Source organism: Crotalus tigris, unplaced genomic scaffold, assembly GCF_016545835.1.
Source record: "Crotalus tigris isolate CLP2741 ecotype Arizona unplaced genomic scaffold, ASM1654583v1 scf7180000017601.7605149639:7615979, whole genome shotgun sequence".
Taxonomy (NCBI): Eukaryota; Metazoa; Chordata; class Lepidosauria; order Squamata; family Viperidae; genus Crotalus; species Crotalus tigris.
This window is the reverse complement of record NW_024096505.1, coordinates 867,646-882,641: the sequence shown is the minus strand read 5'-3', so window position 1 is coordinate 882,641 and position 14,996 is coordinate 867,646. Positions and strand designations below refer to the sequence as shown.

The following is a 14,996-nucleotide window of genomic DNA, read 5'->3' as shown; positions in this document are numbered from 1 at the left end:
CATCGGAGTAATTATTCCATCTCAGCTTCCTTACCTTGTTTTTCAGTACTGTATTAAGTAATAGTGAAATTAGTGCAATATGGTGGAAAGATACAGATGTCAATATAAATCCTCAGCTGATTAGAAAAAGAATCAAGTTATTTTAATGAATAGTTTTTACTGCATCAAAGTAAGAGGTGAAGACTCTTGGATTCTGTAAAAACTTAGATTGTCCATAAAAAAAATTAGTTTTCTAAAGTCCCTTGAGGCCCTATAAAAAATACTATTTCTGTTCCTTAACCATTATTAAGAAAATTTGTGGCTTATTTTCTGGAAAAAGATGGCAAATAAATATCAGAAGTTTGGTGTAGTTGTTAAGGTGATAGGTTGGAGACCTGAAGATTGTGAGTTCTAGGGCCATCTTAGGCATGAAAGCTGGCTGCATGGCTTTGGTCCAGTCACTCACTCTCACTCAGCCCAACCCACCCCCCAGGGCCACTATTGTGGGGAAAACATGAGGAAAGGGTATTAGCTACATTCACTGCCTTATTTATAAAATATAATAAAGGCAGCATAAAAATTAAAACTGGAGGGTAAAGTGCTTCACAAAATGTATACTTGATTAAATTTACACAAAATAGTTAACTAGAGTTTATTTTGAAATAAGGTATAGTTGAACTTAAGTACATGACTTAGTAATTATATATATTTACTCCTATAACATGAACATTGGCTTAACTACCATTTGTAAAAGCGTGTTCTAATCATACTGCTTTTTCAACAGTTACGTAATTGATAGGTGCATAAAAATGGGAGGCTGTACCTAGATCACTACACTGATCCCTTGCTACTAATGGTACTATTTGTACAGTATTCTTTTCCTCATTCCAACATACCTTATTTTGCAGATTTTTGGATTAAATGAAATTTTGGAATAATAAGTCATATTGCTTAATCCTAACATAACAAAATATTTTACTGAACATTTCCATAATCTAAGTGGGAAAATAATACTGTAGTTTTAACACAGTAAGATAGACCCAAAAGGTGGCTTGAGAAAATGCTTGGGTTAGATACAGTACATGAGCCCATAGTTTGGCACTTGTGCCAGGCAAGAAAATAAAGAACTTAACTTAAATTCGGTTTTTCTTCCTGTTCTGAAACTTTTGAACGGACCAATACAAGACGAGACTATGATGCAGATAGTGCTTCCCTTTCAAAAAATGTCAGAAGGAAGTTTAAATTGTCGATACCAATGCAGCCCCAAACTGGTATAATCATCCACAAAAGAGGTGCAGTCCTGTGTTAAAGACCTTCAACTGGGAGGACTCAAAAGCTGCAGGGATCGGCAATTCCACCAGGTTGGTTTCGCTATACAAACCACCAGAATGGATTGTATAGAATAGTTATCCGAGGGTGTTGCTTCCCTTCCCCGTCCCCCGAAAGGCACTACCGAAGAATTTGTGTGGGGTTGATCGGACAGCCGCTACGTTGCATTTTGCGGAGGCTGGACAGCGCCAAAGATCACGCTACTCCTCCTGGCAACGACCTGACCTAAGTGACAGTGACGCGGAATAAATCCTCCGACCTCTAGGTGGAGCTGCGGCGTCCTCTTCTGAAACTCAGCCTTTGGAAAAGCCATTTAGAAGGCTTTGGTGGCAGCGGAGCGTTCAGTTCCTCTTCGGTTGGGTTTCCTCGGAGTCGAGATGTGGGCTGCTAAATTCGCGAACCCCCGTTCGCCTCTCTTGTCCTCGGTGCTCTTACTTTCGAAGGGAGTCCCAGCTTCCAGCTCGCCCTTTCACTCCTCGGCGCACCGTCACAGAGCTAAAGTGGCCGTGGTGAGTTCGCCTCCGCCGCAAAGGCAGCCGCAGCAGCCTCATGGCTGCCAGGAGTAGGAGGAGGAACCGTAGCCGGGAGGGGTCCTTTTTAGAAAGCTTTGAGACGCGGGACTCCACCGCCTCGCTCAGCCTGCGCTCCCTCGGCAGCCGCATTTCTCAAACTCCGCAAAAGAGGCTTCCGTCCGGCAGCCAAGGCAAGCATTTGCAGCGTTGGATCATTTTCCAAGACAGGGAGTCTGCTAACTTTGCCACAGTTGGAGAGTCAGATAGGGGCTGTGTGTGTGTGTGAGAGAGAGAGAGAGAGAGAGAGAGAGAGAGAGGGAGGCGCCAAAGATTGGTAACAAGTGAAATTCCGCACAAGTATGTTATGTAGCTGTATCTGGCCGACCTTGGCTTGATTCGGCCATTGGGGAGTCACAAGAATTAAGGAATCCTAGGATTAGTCTAGGTAGGAAGTCGCACTTCTCACAAGGCAATGGGGTCAACTCATATACCGGGGTGTGTGTGTGTGTGTGTATTCCTGTAATCATCCGAAGCTGAGTTGACCCCAGTGATAACTATAAGTTACTTCTGAGTGTAATTTATGTGTAAGGATATATTTAAATTCATTTGTCTTCAAGCACCTATGCCCTATATGAAATGTCCATTTGGTATGTTAGTGACTTGCTCATAATTACCTATTGAATGTAGTGGCTGAAACCTGGGTCTCTGCAATTGTAAACCAGCATTGTAAGGACGAGTGTACATTTGCATTTTAGATTATCTCTCAACTTTGTGCAGCATCTAGAGCTACAAAAAGTAGACAAAAGAAGTGAGTGAAGGGACAACACTGAATTTGTTTGGATTAAAATTAAATTAAGTGCAACAGCATTCAGTGTGATTAATCAAATGGCCTTTCTATTACATTAAAAATTATAGCTTATTTACAGCATCTGGAGGGCTGTTGTGATCTAGGGAGGCACAGTTAGGCATTTCTGCTCCAATTTGTCTACCTGTATAGTCACAGTTTCTTTGGTATCTTCAAGACTGATATTTAATGGAGGTAATTTTAATCTTCAAAACATTGTGCTATGTTAATGTATTATTCTTTTAAGCTATCTCTTATTTGTATTGCTACAGATTACTTGCACAAGGTGGCCAAGGTCTTACGGGCTTGGAAAGCAACTAATTGTTATCTGTTGATGCACTTTATATTTATATATAGACATATACAGTAATACATAAAGGTGCATGTGCAGTATAGCACTATACAAATCAGAAATAAGCCCATTATTCTTGATTGGACTTCTTACTAGATTGTAACTGCATCTCTGGTTCTTTATAGGAGAACAAATCTAAACATCCTGGGACCATCCAAGTGTATATTAGAACAGCCTAGACTAGAGCATTCATTGTGCTTTCAAGCGTCCACTATTATTGTAGAAAATTTGTGGCACAATTTCTGCCTTACTTTTTTGAGGCAGAAAGCATGCAAAAATTGTAGGTAAGACTTACAGTAGGTTTACAATGTTTAATCCCCCCTAATATTTCTCCAAGGAACAATCAAGTTCTGTTTGTTTCTTTTTTTTTAATATTTTTATTGAATAACAAAAATTAAAAACATTGAACATGGTAAATCAGAATTGACATACATCTCAGTTCATATTCACAATAAATTACTAATATAAGAAAAAAAAACCTTTACAATAACATCACTGTAATCTCAATCTTAACTTATCTCATTACAATGATTTCCATATTTTTTTCCCCACCATCTATAAAATTTGTTCCAAATTTGGTAAAAATCCGTTTCATCCTGATTTTTGAGTCTTTTAGTTAATCTATCTAATTCTGCGCAGTGCATAATTTTATGAATTAAGATTTCCTCACTAGGTATAGCCGTAGCTTTCCAATTTTGAGCGAATACAATTCTTGCCGCTGTAGCCACATGAGTAAATAAATACATATCTTCTTTACTAACATTATTTTCAAGAATTCCTAACAACAATGTCTCAGGTTTATACTGGATGTTTTGCATACTCATTTCTGTTACACATTCCCAAACCATACGCCAATAACTCTGTGTTTCTTTACATAACCACCAAACGTGAAAATATGTGCCCTTTCTTTTTTACATTTCCAACATTATAATGAGTATCCTTTGTACATTTTGGCTAATCTTGCTGGAGGGAGATGCCATCTGTAAATCATCTTATACGAATTTTCTTTATATGAAGACGCCAAAGTAAATTTATTATTTTGCATCCATACCTGCTGCCATTGATCCAAATTGATGTTGTGTCCTAGATCTATCACCCATGTCACCATTGTTTCTTTAACCTGTTCTTTAAATAGCCTGTATTCCAATAGGATTTGACTGGCTGTGTCATTCTTCCGCTCCATGTTAACCAAGTGATGTTCTCTCCAGCAGCAGAAATATAAAGCCACCCTTTATTTGCTTTCTCTTATTTTTTAATAGTCTGTGTCTATAGTCTGAATGCACATGCTACTTTACAGGTGCATTCTAGCAATTTCCCCTTTTCTGCCTATGAGCTCTTGATCTTGTTCTGACTTATTTGCCTTCTCTAAAAACAAACCCATGATTTTGCCACAGACTATCCCTTTAACCAGATACTTGAAACTGACACAATCCCATATTTCACATATACTTTGTATAATAAAATAACCTACATTACTTGTAGAATCAAATAATCTGTAAAACTGGGTGTATTATTTTATCTCCAGATGTATTTGCTCCCTCTTTTAAATTGGTTCACCACCTTTTGTGGTCTTCAAGCTGTGTCACGCTATTACTTCTATCATATCTGAACTTCAGTATATTTAGTAAGGTTAGGAGATATCTAGGAAAGACTATTTTAATTTGTCTTTCTTTCTTATTACAGGTTCTTTCTGGTTGTGGTGTTTATGATGGCACTGAAATCCATGAAGCCTCTGCGTAGGTGTATTTTTAACATCGTAGGACGACCTCCATTGCCATAAGTAAAGCTGATAGATAGATAATCTAGTTATCTAGGCAGCATTTCAGCATTAAGTGACTTCCCATTAGAATATTTTGGAATCTCATTTTTTCCTTCTATCAGTATTTAGTAGCCTCTAGATGAGAGGGGTGGAACATAAATCTAATAAATAAAATAACATTTCATTTTAAATTAAACTTGCATTTAATGGATTGTTTATTTAGGCTCATTCTGGCTTTATTATATTTTGATAATAATGAATATTGGAAAAAGTCTGGATAATGGTTATGGCAATACCTGGAGACAGCAGAGTAGAAGAGAAAGAACTGGGGAATAGAAAGACTGGCAAAAGAGAGTAAAGGTAGTACCAATATTAATTGGTACCAATATTAAGGCATCTTGGTGTAAGAGAAGAACAGACTGAGCTAGAAAAGGGATCCCCAACCTGTGGGCCGCAGCCTACTTGGCCACTGGGCTGCAGAATAGGCTGGCCAATGTGCGCATGTGTGCGCACGCACTCATACCCACTTGTGCTAGCGTCACCGTGTGGCAAAAACAGGGCAGTGCTAGCGACTGTGCTAGCAAGTGTCACGCGGGCATCAGCACCATCCCATTAGCGTCACACGTGCTCACAGCCTATGCTTCCCCCTCCCTTTCCCTCCGGTCTGCCAACCGAGAAAGGTTGGAGACCTCTGAATTAGAAGATAAGGTTAAACATGGCAGTTAGAGCATCATTGGAATATCATCAGCATTGACAAAATCAGTCAATTGCCAAAGGCAGTTTTACTTGGAACAGCTTGCATCCTGCAATGATACCTTTAACACCATCAAACATCAACATCTGCCTATCCCAGGCTGTTGAGAAGGATCTGATAGGTGATAAAAATGCCAAATCCAGTCTAAACTCGTGACTGACTGTGTGATGAACTATAGTAATAGTGACAAATCCAGTCTAAACATCTGGCTGAGTATGTGACAAGCCATAGTAATTTATTGAATTTATATATAGGATAATGGTTCATTTGAGCCGTGGAGGAGCCAGTGTTGACATGTATGCCCCAAATATTTCTCAGATGCATGTAATTGATCACAGCAGAGGGCAGCCAGCTGACAGGGAATCAAGGTAAGAATTACGCAAATATATGATTGATTAATGATGTGCCATCAAGTTGTTGATGACTTTTAGTGACCACATAGTTAAGATTTTCTCCATGATGATCTATCTCTAACCTAGTTCTTCAGTTCCTTTAATGGCGCCCCCCCCATCACCAGTTTAACAATCTATCAACCTTGCTGCTGGTTGTCCTCATCTTTTATCTTCCATCTTGCCCAGCACTGGAGACTTCTTCAGAGAGCTGGATCTTCTAATGTATTTGAAGTAGGTTAATTTGAACTTGATCATTGTGCCTTGAGTGAGAACACTGTGTTCTTTTTTAAAACTCTATTGATAACCAGTACTCTAAAATTGGATGCCCCAAAAACATTTATATTGATATTCTCCTAAGAAACGTCTTAACAGAATCAGCAAGGATCGCTCGTGGGAAAATTACCGACTTGGCTAGACTTACTGCAAGAGACTATGATGCGGTAGTATTTCCTGGAGGCTTTGGAGCTGCTAAAAATCTGTGAGTATTGAATTCTGTAAGTTGCCACAATATGTTACTACAGCTTTGCTAATCAGATGTGACTAAATGACATAGGAAGTGTAAATTGTAACTGTGACCCTGAACTGAAATTAGTAAAATGTACTTCTAAATATCCTTTCTCAAATCATGAAAAATAGAATTAAAAGTTGCTCTCCTTTCTATATGTCTTGGAGTGAGAATATACTGTGGTTACTTCAGGAAAGATTGCAATATTAACTGCAGTAATTAATGCAATATAAGTTCTTGTAATTAATGTGTCAAATAAGTTGAAAATCTATATTTCAAATTTGTTGACAACCTTCAACCTCTTAAAATGTGCCATAGTTGACTTATTGTATTGCATGAAAGGAAAATGTTTATTTTTCAGGATGGCTTCCATATTAAGGCCAAAGTTAGTTTCTCATATAAGAAATAACTAATTGTCTGTTTAATTTGTATTTTGCGTTTATTTCTTATTTATTCAATTATCTATTAAGTATTTTAGAATTTAATTTTTTCCTTTGCATGGAAGTATTACAGTCTTTACTGAAATCTTGAGTGGTGGTCTGGGTGTGACATATGAAAAATGCTTTTTAGGACAAAGCTTGGGAAATATTAGTGTGGACTAGGACTGGGCATGCATTTAAAATTACTTAGAAGACCAGTCTGAAATATCTGGAAGCATAACCGCAGCATATCTTCAGAGGAGCCTCTTTTTTGGGTTTCTGTGTAAGCCTGAAAAAACCACCACCAGTGCAATTCATTAAAACAGCTCTATGACTGTTATACTTGCCTGGAAGCACTGCTTTTGAAACATACATAACTCTGTTTAAGCTAGCTGTAAGATAAGACCAGAATAATCCCCTACTCTTGATTCATTCACATCGCCATTTATTTAGTTGCTCTCTCTTTTCTCCCCTCTCTGAGTTTCTCTTTCAGCATCCCTTTGCCAACATATATGTCGATAAGACATTGACAGTTGTGTCATTTCTTTCCTGGAACATTCAGGGAAACACTTTCTTCCCAATTGGTTACAAATCCTGTCCCTGGCAAAGCAATTAGAGAGAAATGTTTTTCTGTTGGTTCTTATGGAAGCTTGTTTAAAGTCTCAGAAGTAGCAGAGCAAAGGAAAGAATCCCAAAGTTCCACTTTTTAAGATAAAAGCAAGAAATAATTCATGTTCTCTTTCCTGAATTCTTGGAAATAGGAGAATTGCTGGAAGTATAGGCTAGAAAGGAGAAATATAAATACATAATGTATTGATAAACCCTTATCTCTCAACTTCTATTTCTTTTTTGAAGGAGAAGTAGAAAGACGGACTTGGCTATTCCTGACATTTTGCTGGAAAAAGCATTTCCACATTAAAGGAACAGTATTTGCATTTATGAATGACAAAAAATATGGTTATTTCATATCTTGTAGGTTACTGAATGTGGATGTGTATCTTAGAACTGTAATGCATTGTATGGGTTTCTTTTGTTTTGGCAGATCTACCTTTTCTGTGGATGGGAAAGATTGTAAAGTTAACAAAGATGTTGAGCGTGTGCTGAAAGACTTCCACAAATCAGGGAAGCCCATTGGGTATGTTACCTATTTAAATACTCTTTTCCAAAGAGCCCTTCATAGCTCTCAGTTCGGTCAGAGACTTACTTCTGGTGATTCTCTCAGGTAAAACGAATTTACAAGCCTAGAACTGCAAAACCAGATTGGTTAGGCACTTGGCAAGTCACAGTTGATAGCTGGTGGCTGCTGTGAGCTTGGGGGAGGGTGTAGTCATCTAATTAAGCTAGTTTAAGCTATTCATTAAAATTCATTAAAGTTGTTTACTGTCAATTTTCAAGGTGTCTGAATAGTACTTTAGAAGGGCAACAGATATGTCAGAATCAAAGGTATTCAGAAAAAGCACCTGTCTATTGCTTTTTAAAGTAGGTGTGTCTTTTCCTGAGGTTGCATGGCTGCCCTCTCCAGTGCAAACATAATCCCGCTTAGGTATAATACAGCAAACACTTCTATGAAGAACTTATGAGGCTTTCCTTTAGCCTGAGATGCAGTTCTTTTTCTTTTTGAAACTTTTTTAGTTATGACATAAAAAAAGGGGATGAGGAAGCAAACTGCAAAGTATCAAATAAAATAAAAGCAAAAAGCAAAATATATGTGCAGTCTCCTCTCTCTGTTGTTGATTGTCTATATTTTTAAAAACCACAAAAACTAATGGTTTATATAAATATAAATGAAGTATTTAAATGCCATCTTGAACCAGCAGAACACATTTTCCTAAAAATAATGTTACGGAATATGGTCAAATAAAAAAAAAATTGTAGTACAGCAGTCTACTCAAAGACCTGATGGTTGAGATATTAAAAAATAAACAAAAATGTGGATGGTTAAAAAAAAAATATCGAGTTGAACCCCAAAATCGCCATGTGTCTACCAAATTTAATTCCACTAGGTAGGCTTGGACGCCATTCCAGTTGTATGATTGAAATGTATTTAAAATGCTACAGTCCAAAAAAAACATTCAAAATTTGATTAAAATCAGCCATAATTATAAGATCTGACCACCTAATTTGAGCAAAATATCTGTGTGTGTGTGCGTTCTCTCTGCTGTATGCTTAACTAGAGCACAATAATGAAAGCTATCTCTAAATGTCTAATCACTAAAATATTCTATAATATCAGATATTTCTTTTTTCCATTATTAATCTTGACTGTACATAAATCTTTTTATGCTGAACTCTGCTTGTAAATTATGCATTGGTTGTCTTTTAGGTTGTGCTGTATTGCCCCTGTCTTGGCTGCAAAGGTTCTACCTGGCACTGAAGTCACTGTAGGCCAAGAACAAGAACAAGGTGGGAAGTGGCCTCATGCTAGCACTGTTGGAGCCATTAAAGCCATGGGAGGAAAACACTGCGTTAAAGATGTAACAATATCCTTTTCATGTTCAGTTTGACCTATCTCGAGGCAGAATTATAGAGTCAGGATCATAGGCTGGAAGGGACCTTGGAAGTCTATTAGTCCAACTCCCTGCCCAAGACACGAGTCCGTATACCATCCTGGACAAATAATCTTTTCTTGAAAACCTCTAGCAATAGAGTACTCACAACTCCGGGAGGCAAGCTGTTCCATTGATTAATTGTTCTCACTGTCAAGAAATTTCTTCTTAGTTCCAGGCTGGATTTCCCTCTGATGAGTTTCCACCCATTGCTTCTTACACTGCTCTCAGGTGCTATGGAAATTAAATCGACCCTCTCTTTCTCTGTGACAGCCCTTTGAGTATTGGAAACATTTTTGTCATTTTACCCCTAAGCCTTCTCTTTGTTAGGCTAAACATATCTAGGTCCCTTAGCTTTTCATCATACAATTTAGTCTCCAGACTCCTTATCATCTTTGCTGCTCTTCTCTGTACTGTTTTTAGGGCCTTAGCATTTTTTGGTATCATGGTGATGAGAACTGGATGCAGTATTCCAACTGCGGTCTCACTCCAAGTGCAATGTAGAGCAGTATTATCACTTCCGATGATTGAGGCAACCTAGAACTGCATTGGCTTTTTTGGCAGCTGCAGCACACTGCTGGCTCATACTTTTAAGTGGTCACCAGAATACCCAGATCCCTATCACTAGCACTACTGTGGAGCCATGCACTGCCTATTATGTGTGCATTTGATTCTTCCTGCCTAAGTGTAGGAACTTACTTTGGTCACCACTGAACTGCATCATAGGGCCCAATGCGCAAATCTGTCAAGATCCTTCTGAATCTTGAGTTTACCTTCTAAAGTGTTAGCAATTCCCCCCAGCTTAGCGTTATCTGATAATTTGATAAGCACCCTTCAGTCCTCTCATCTTGATCATTTATGAAGATGTTGAAAAGCACCAAGACAGAACCTTGAGGTACCACACTGTAGCTTCCCTCCATGTAGATGTAATTCATTTGACGATCACATCTGAGTATCTGTTCCAGGATTTTCCTGGATAGTGATGTCAAGCTGATTGGTCTGTAGTTTCTTGGATCCACTTTTTTTTCTCCTTTTTGAGGATTGGAACCATATCAGCTCTTTTTTGGTCTTCTGGTTGTTTCCCTGTGTTCCAGGAGCTCTAAAAGATTTCATTCAGTGGTTCTGAGTTCACATCTGCCAGCTCCTTCAATACCCTGCAATGTAAACCATTTGATCCCAGACATTTGAACTCTTCCAAAGTGGATATTCCTTGCCTATTATGACTTGTATTCCTGTTTGTCTCCCATGGTGCTGCTTTTGAAAGATTGGACTATTTTTTTCTTTTTGTGTGAAGACAGATGCAAAGAAGGAATTAAGCAATTCTTTTTCCCTGCTGCTCATCACCTTTTTGCAATCTTCTCCCATTAGTGGATTGATCATTTCCTTGATTTTCTTCCTGTTGCTTACATATTGAAAGAAACTTTGTTTATTGTTAGTTTGGCACTGATGCAAATCTTAGTTCATTCTGAGCCTTAGTTTTACTGACACTATCCTTGCAGATTTTAGGCTATTTGCTGGTATTCTGTTCTAGTTATATGTCACTCTTTCCATTTTTTATACTTGTCCTTTTTGACTCTGTTTGTCAGAGAGCTTTTTGTGCAACCATGCTGATTTCATCTGGAGTCTTTTGTTTTTCTTTCTTTATGATATTGTTTTTGTTTGGGCCTTTATTGTCTTGTTTTTCGGAGTTTCCCAAGCATTCTGAACTTTTTTTCCCCTCTACGATTTCTGTTCATGGAATCCTTCATATTCTGTCTATTAGCTTTGTTGAAGTCAACTCTCTCAAGGTCTAAAACACTAGTCTTTGTTCAGTTACCTGTGCCTGCATTATGGTGAATTCTAGAATGACATAGTCTCTCAACTTTCATTCCCTCAATCATTTCATCCCTGTTAGTAAGAATTAAGTCCAGTATAGTTGACCCTCTAGTTCCCTCTTCCACCTTTTGGATGACAAAGTTGTCAGCTAGGCGTATCCAGAAGCTGTTTGAGCTCCCACTCGCTGCAGAGTTTGCTTCCAATTGATGTTGGAGTAGTTAAAGTCCCTCAGTTCTACAGTGGTGTGTTTCCTGTTCCCTCAGCTAACTAGTTAGCATTTAATTGAGGAATCTCGCAATTCTGCTACAATTCCAATCTTGCATACATGTTTGGAAGAAAATCCATAGAAGTCATCAATTCACTGAAGTGTTTTCTAACTGTAATTACAGAAGTGAAGAACTTTATTGGATTGTCCAGTAAATTCCTTATAATGGTATGAGTTACATTGCTAAAACTTTTCCTGGCTTTCTAAATTGCCAGAACCAGGAAGCCATCATTCAGTATCAGAGGTTCTGCCATTATCGGTATTTAGCTAGCAATATGGTGGAAGGGGCATTTCTCCTTCCCTTACTGGCTGCCTTTTTAAGGGAGAAAGCTTAGATCACATCAAGGAGGAGTAATCTACCTTCTCCCATCGTTCAGCACAAAATGCCAGACTTTAGATTTTTTGCATCCAGTGTCTCTCTTTTGCTTAGGCCATACTATATATTGTTTTCTCCTTTTCTGTTCTCCTGATATTGAAGCTTCACTATTTGCAAAACAAGGATCCTGGACATTTTTACATAGGCAAGGCAGAGAAACAATGCTAGATTTTCCCTTTTGGGAGTAGAGCTCCCTCTCTAAACTTGAAGGAAAAAATGCTATTAATCTTGTAACCCCCTCCCTGACCTGTCCCCAAACTGCAAGGAGAATAAGAGTGCACCTAAATTAGAGATGTAATATATAATTGGAAAAAAAAAAACCAGTATGGAAAATTATTTAAATTTTCTCAAGGAATAATATTAGGAAAAAAGAATTTGTTTTTAAATCGATATAGCTTCTATTTATTATCTTTTTAAGAGATAGTAAAACATATTGTAAATTTCCTCTTTTTCTTCCCCTTCCCACTTGCTTCTATCACAGTGTTGTCCTTGTGTGAAGAATGCAGATAATCTAAATTGGAAAGACAGGGTAATTAGCTTTATTTGAACACAGTAATTTAGCTCTAATTTTTTGCAGTCTCCCTTCTTGTTCAATTTTATTGCCACAAAAGGAGCTGAAGACTTTTGGTTTCATTCTAGAGTAACATTCACTTGTGGTTATATCATACATTCCCCAATTTCCTCTTTTTTTCCTTCAGCCTAGCCACGAGGAGCATGAAAGTAGAAGTATGCAACTTGAATTTGGCTTATTTCAGTAAACTATAGTAAAGGTTATTGACCACTGTCTGAGTTCAGACATGACATTAACTTGCAAGTTATCTGAAAATGAAATCCAGTTTTCTTATCAAACAGAAGGTATAACCACTTAAGTCATTTAACGCTGAAACATTTTGTTTCTCTGAAATGTTTTGATTTTGGAAGGGTTCTCTAGTTTTTTTTATCTTTCCTCCTTGGTTATTTTGACAGTGTGGCAAAATGAACTTCCAAATAATAATATAGTCTGCTCGGTCCAAATTATGCCCTGAATTTGGGTGGGAAAATCCTAAATTCTAAAATATTCATTTAAAAAGTTGTATTTAACATAGTTAGATTTCAATCAACACATCCTTCACTGAGTACCCATTTCAGATGTAAAATAATCCAGAAAGTGTTGAGAATATTTTATTTTCTTATTACTGTTCTTGCAGAGGTTAATGGCATTAATTTAACCCTAGATAATGTCAGATGATGTGCTGGAGCCTAACTCTAATTTGCAGCCTAGCTACCAGGCTTTTTAACTGGATACTGGAGCAACAAAGAGTTGAGACCGTATTGTACTTTAAATAGTTGTAAAATGCATGGCTGGTTTTTTAATAAATGTTTAAAACTTAGATGTTTAGCTGTGATTACATTGAACCAAACAAATCCACCTCTCCAATATTGGTATTATATATAGGCTGCAAAAACCATACTATTACTAGACAGCAACTTTACTGCTGTCTACTAATTGTCTAGTTTTTTGCAACCCAAATGTGGAAAACCTGTACCTGAAGTCGAGCTTGATGTTTGGTGACCATATACAGATCTCATAAGAGATACTGTGAAAATAGTTTACCACTACTTTCTTTCAGAATATTTATTGTCTTCCCAATCCAGACTGCATCTCTGTTATTTCCATTCAAATGTTGACTACCTTCAACCCTGCTCAGTTTTGAACCAAGATAAATTTGGCCAAATGTTGTCATCTATAAGAAGATATTTTTGTCAATAGGGGAAAATTAAATTACAATGTTATTCAATCATGTTAATTTCCTTAACTGCCCTTCACGAAGCGCATGTGGACAATACCAACAAGATAGTTACTACACCAGCATTTATGTGTGAAACTGAATTGCATCACATTTTTGATGGTATTGGAGCCATGATAAAAAATTTGTTAAGGCTGACAGGCAAATGAAATGGATTGTTTAATAACAACAGCAATAGCTCTTAGGCATATTGCAGCTTTGATGACAAAGTTGGCACAGAATGTACTTTTAGACGTACTTTACAGGATTGACTTAAATTTCTGAGCTGGAGCATCCTACACTTATTGAATCAGGATACCTTTAAGTCAAACTCTTCTCCATATAGTGCATTGTCACTGACACTTGTTTTATATTCTGGACATCACCCATTGTTAAACAAATTGTAAGTAATGACTCCTTAAGTATTTAAAGTATTACCAGCTGGTACCAGAATGTTTCCAATGTTTATATCATGAATTTGCAAATATGATTCAGCATGTTAAAGTTGAAAGACTAAAGATTCAAATTGGATTTGAATCACTAGTATGACATAAACTCTCTAGAGAACCTAATCTGAGAATCAAGAACAGAATAAAATTTCACTTATTTTTCTAATTTGAATCTAATTATTAGACCTATGAATATCTGGTTGCTTAACATTCCATAAGCACTGGTATATTACAAATTCCCAAAGAATTAGACACCACATAGGTAGTCACTTGAAGAAATGAGGCTTTGGTTCAAAAGACAATCCTAATTATAGGGAATGTTTTACAAATAAATTGTAATTCCTCTTGCATAATCCATATAAATGTTATTTAGTATTCTGATTTACTAAGAGAATTGAGGCAAGCTACTGTGCAACAGTTCAGATCAATGAAGAGAAATTAACTTTCCTCTATTAGATATACCACATGTTAAATAAAATGAAGTTAAAATCAATTGTTTCCATTTTTATTAATAAGCAGAATATTTCTTTGGTCTATTTTTGTCTGCCTAATCCATGAGAATTCATGTGATACTTTTAGATAAATCCATTTTGTGTGTGTGTGTGTGTGTGCGCGCACGCGCGTGCATGCCTGCCTGCATGTGCAGGCTTTCAAATCAGTGTTGACTCCTGGTGACTAGGTAAGTCCAGACAATTTTTTTGGCAATATTCCAGAAGTGGTTTGCCATTGCCTTTTTTCTAGCGCTGAGACTGGCCAAAAGTCACCCAGCTGTCTTTGTGGCTAGGCAGGATTAGATCTCAGCAAAAAAGGAAGATTTTTGACATCTGATTATAAGGTTGATCCACTTGACCTATTTTGTCTCATTGTGATGGCTAAAACACATCATCATCCTTTGTCTTTTCCTAGCCCATTACAAAAGCAGCATTTCCCTCTT

The 14,996-nt window shown here is 37.4% G+C and overlaps 1 protein-coding gene across 2 annotated transcripts; it reads left to right on the top strand.

Moving 5' to 3' along the window:
- The first annotated feature begins 1,586 nt into the window (after positions 1-1,586).
- On the top strand, positions 1,587-14,555 carry GATD3A (glutamine amidotransferase like class 1 domain containing 3A). Of its 2 annotated transcripts, none has more exons than XM_039368355.1 (7): positions 1,587-1,817; positions 4,700-4,752; positions 5,784-5,897; positions 6,280-6,399; positions 7,888-7,980; positions 9,169-9,325; positions 13,655-14,555. In XM_039368355.1, exons 1-7 carry the CDS (start codon positions 1,686-1,688, stop codon positions 13,781-13,783), a joined length of 798 nt encoding a protein of 265 aa, XP_039224289.1. In that variant the 5' UTR covers positions 1,587-1,685; the 3' UTR covers positions 13,784-14,555. The 2 variants fall into 2 exon arrangements, with proteins under 2 accessions (XP_039224289.1, XP_039224296.1); XM_039368362.1 differs by lacking the exon at positions 1,587-1,817 and adding an exon at positions 1,851-2,011.
- The last annotated feature ends 441 nt before the right edge of the window (positions 14,556-14,996 follow it).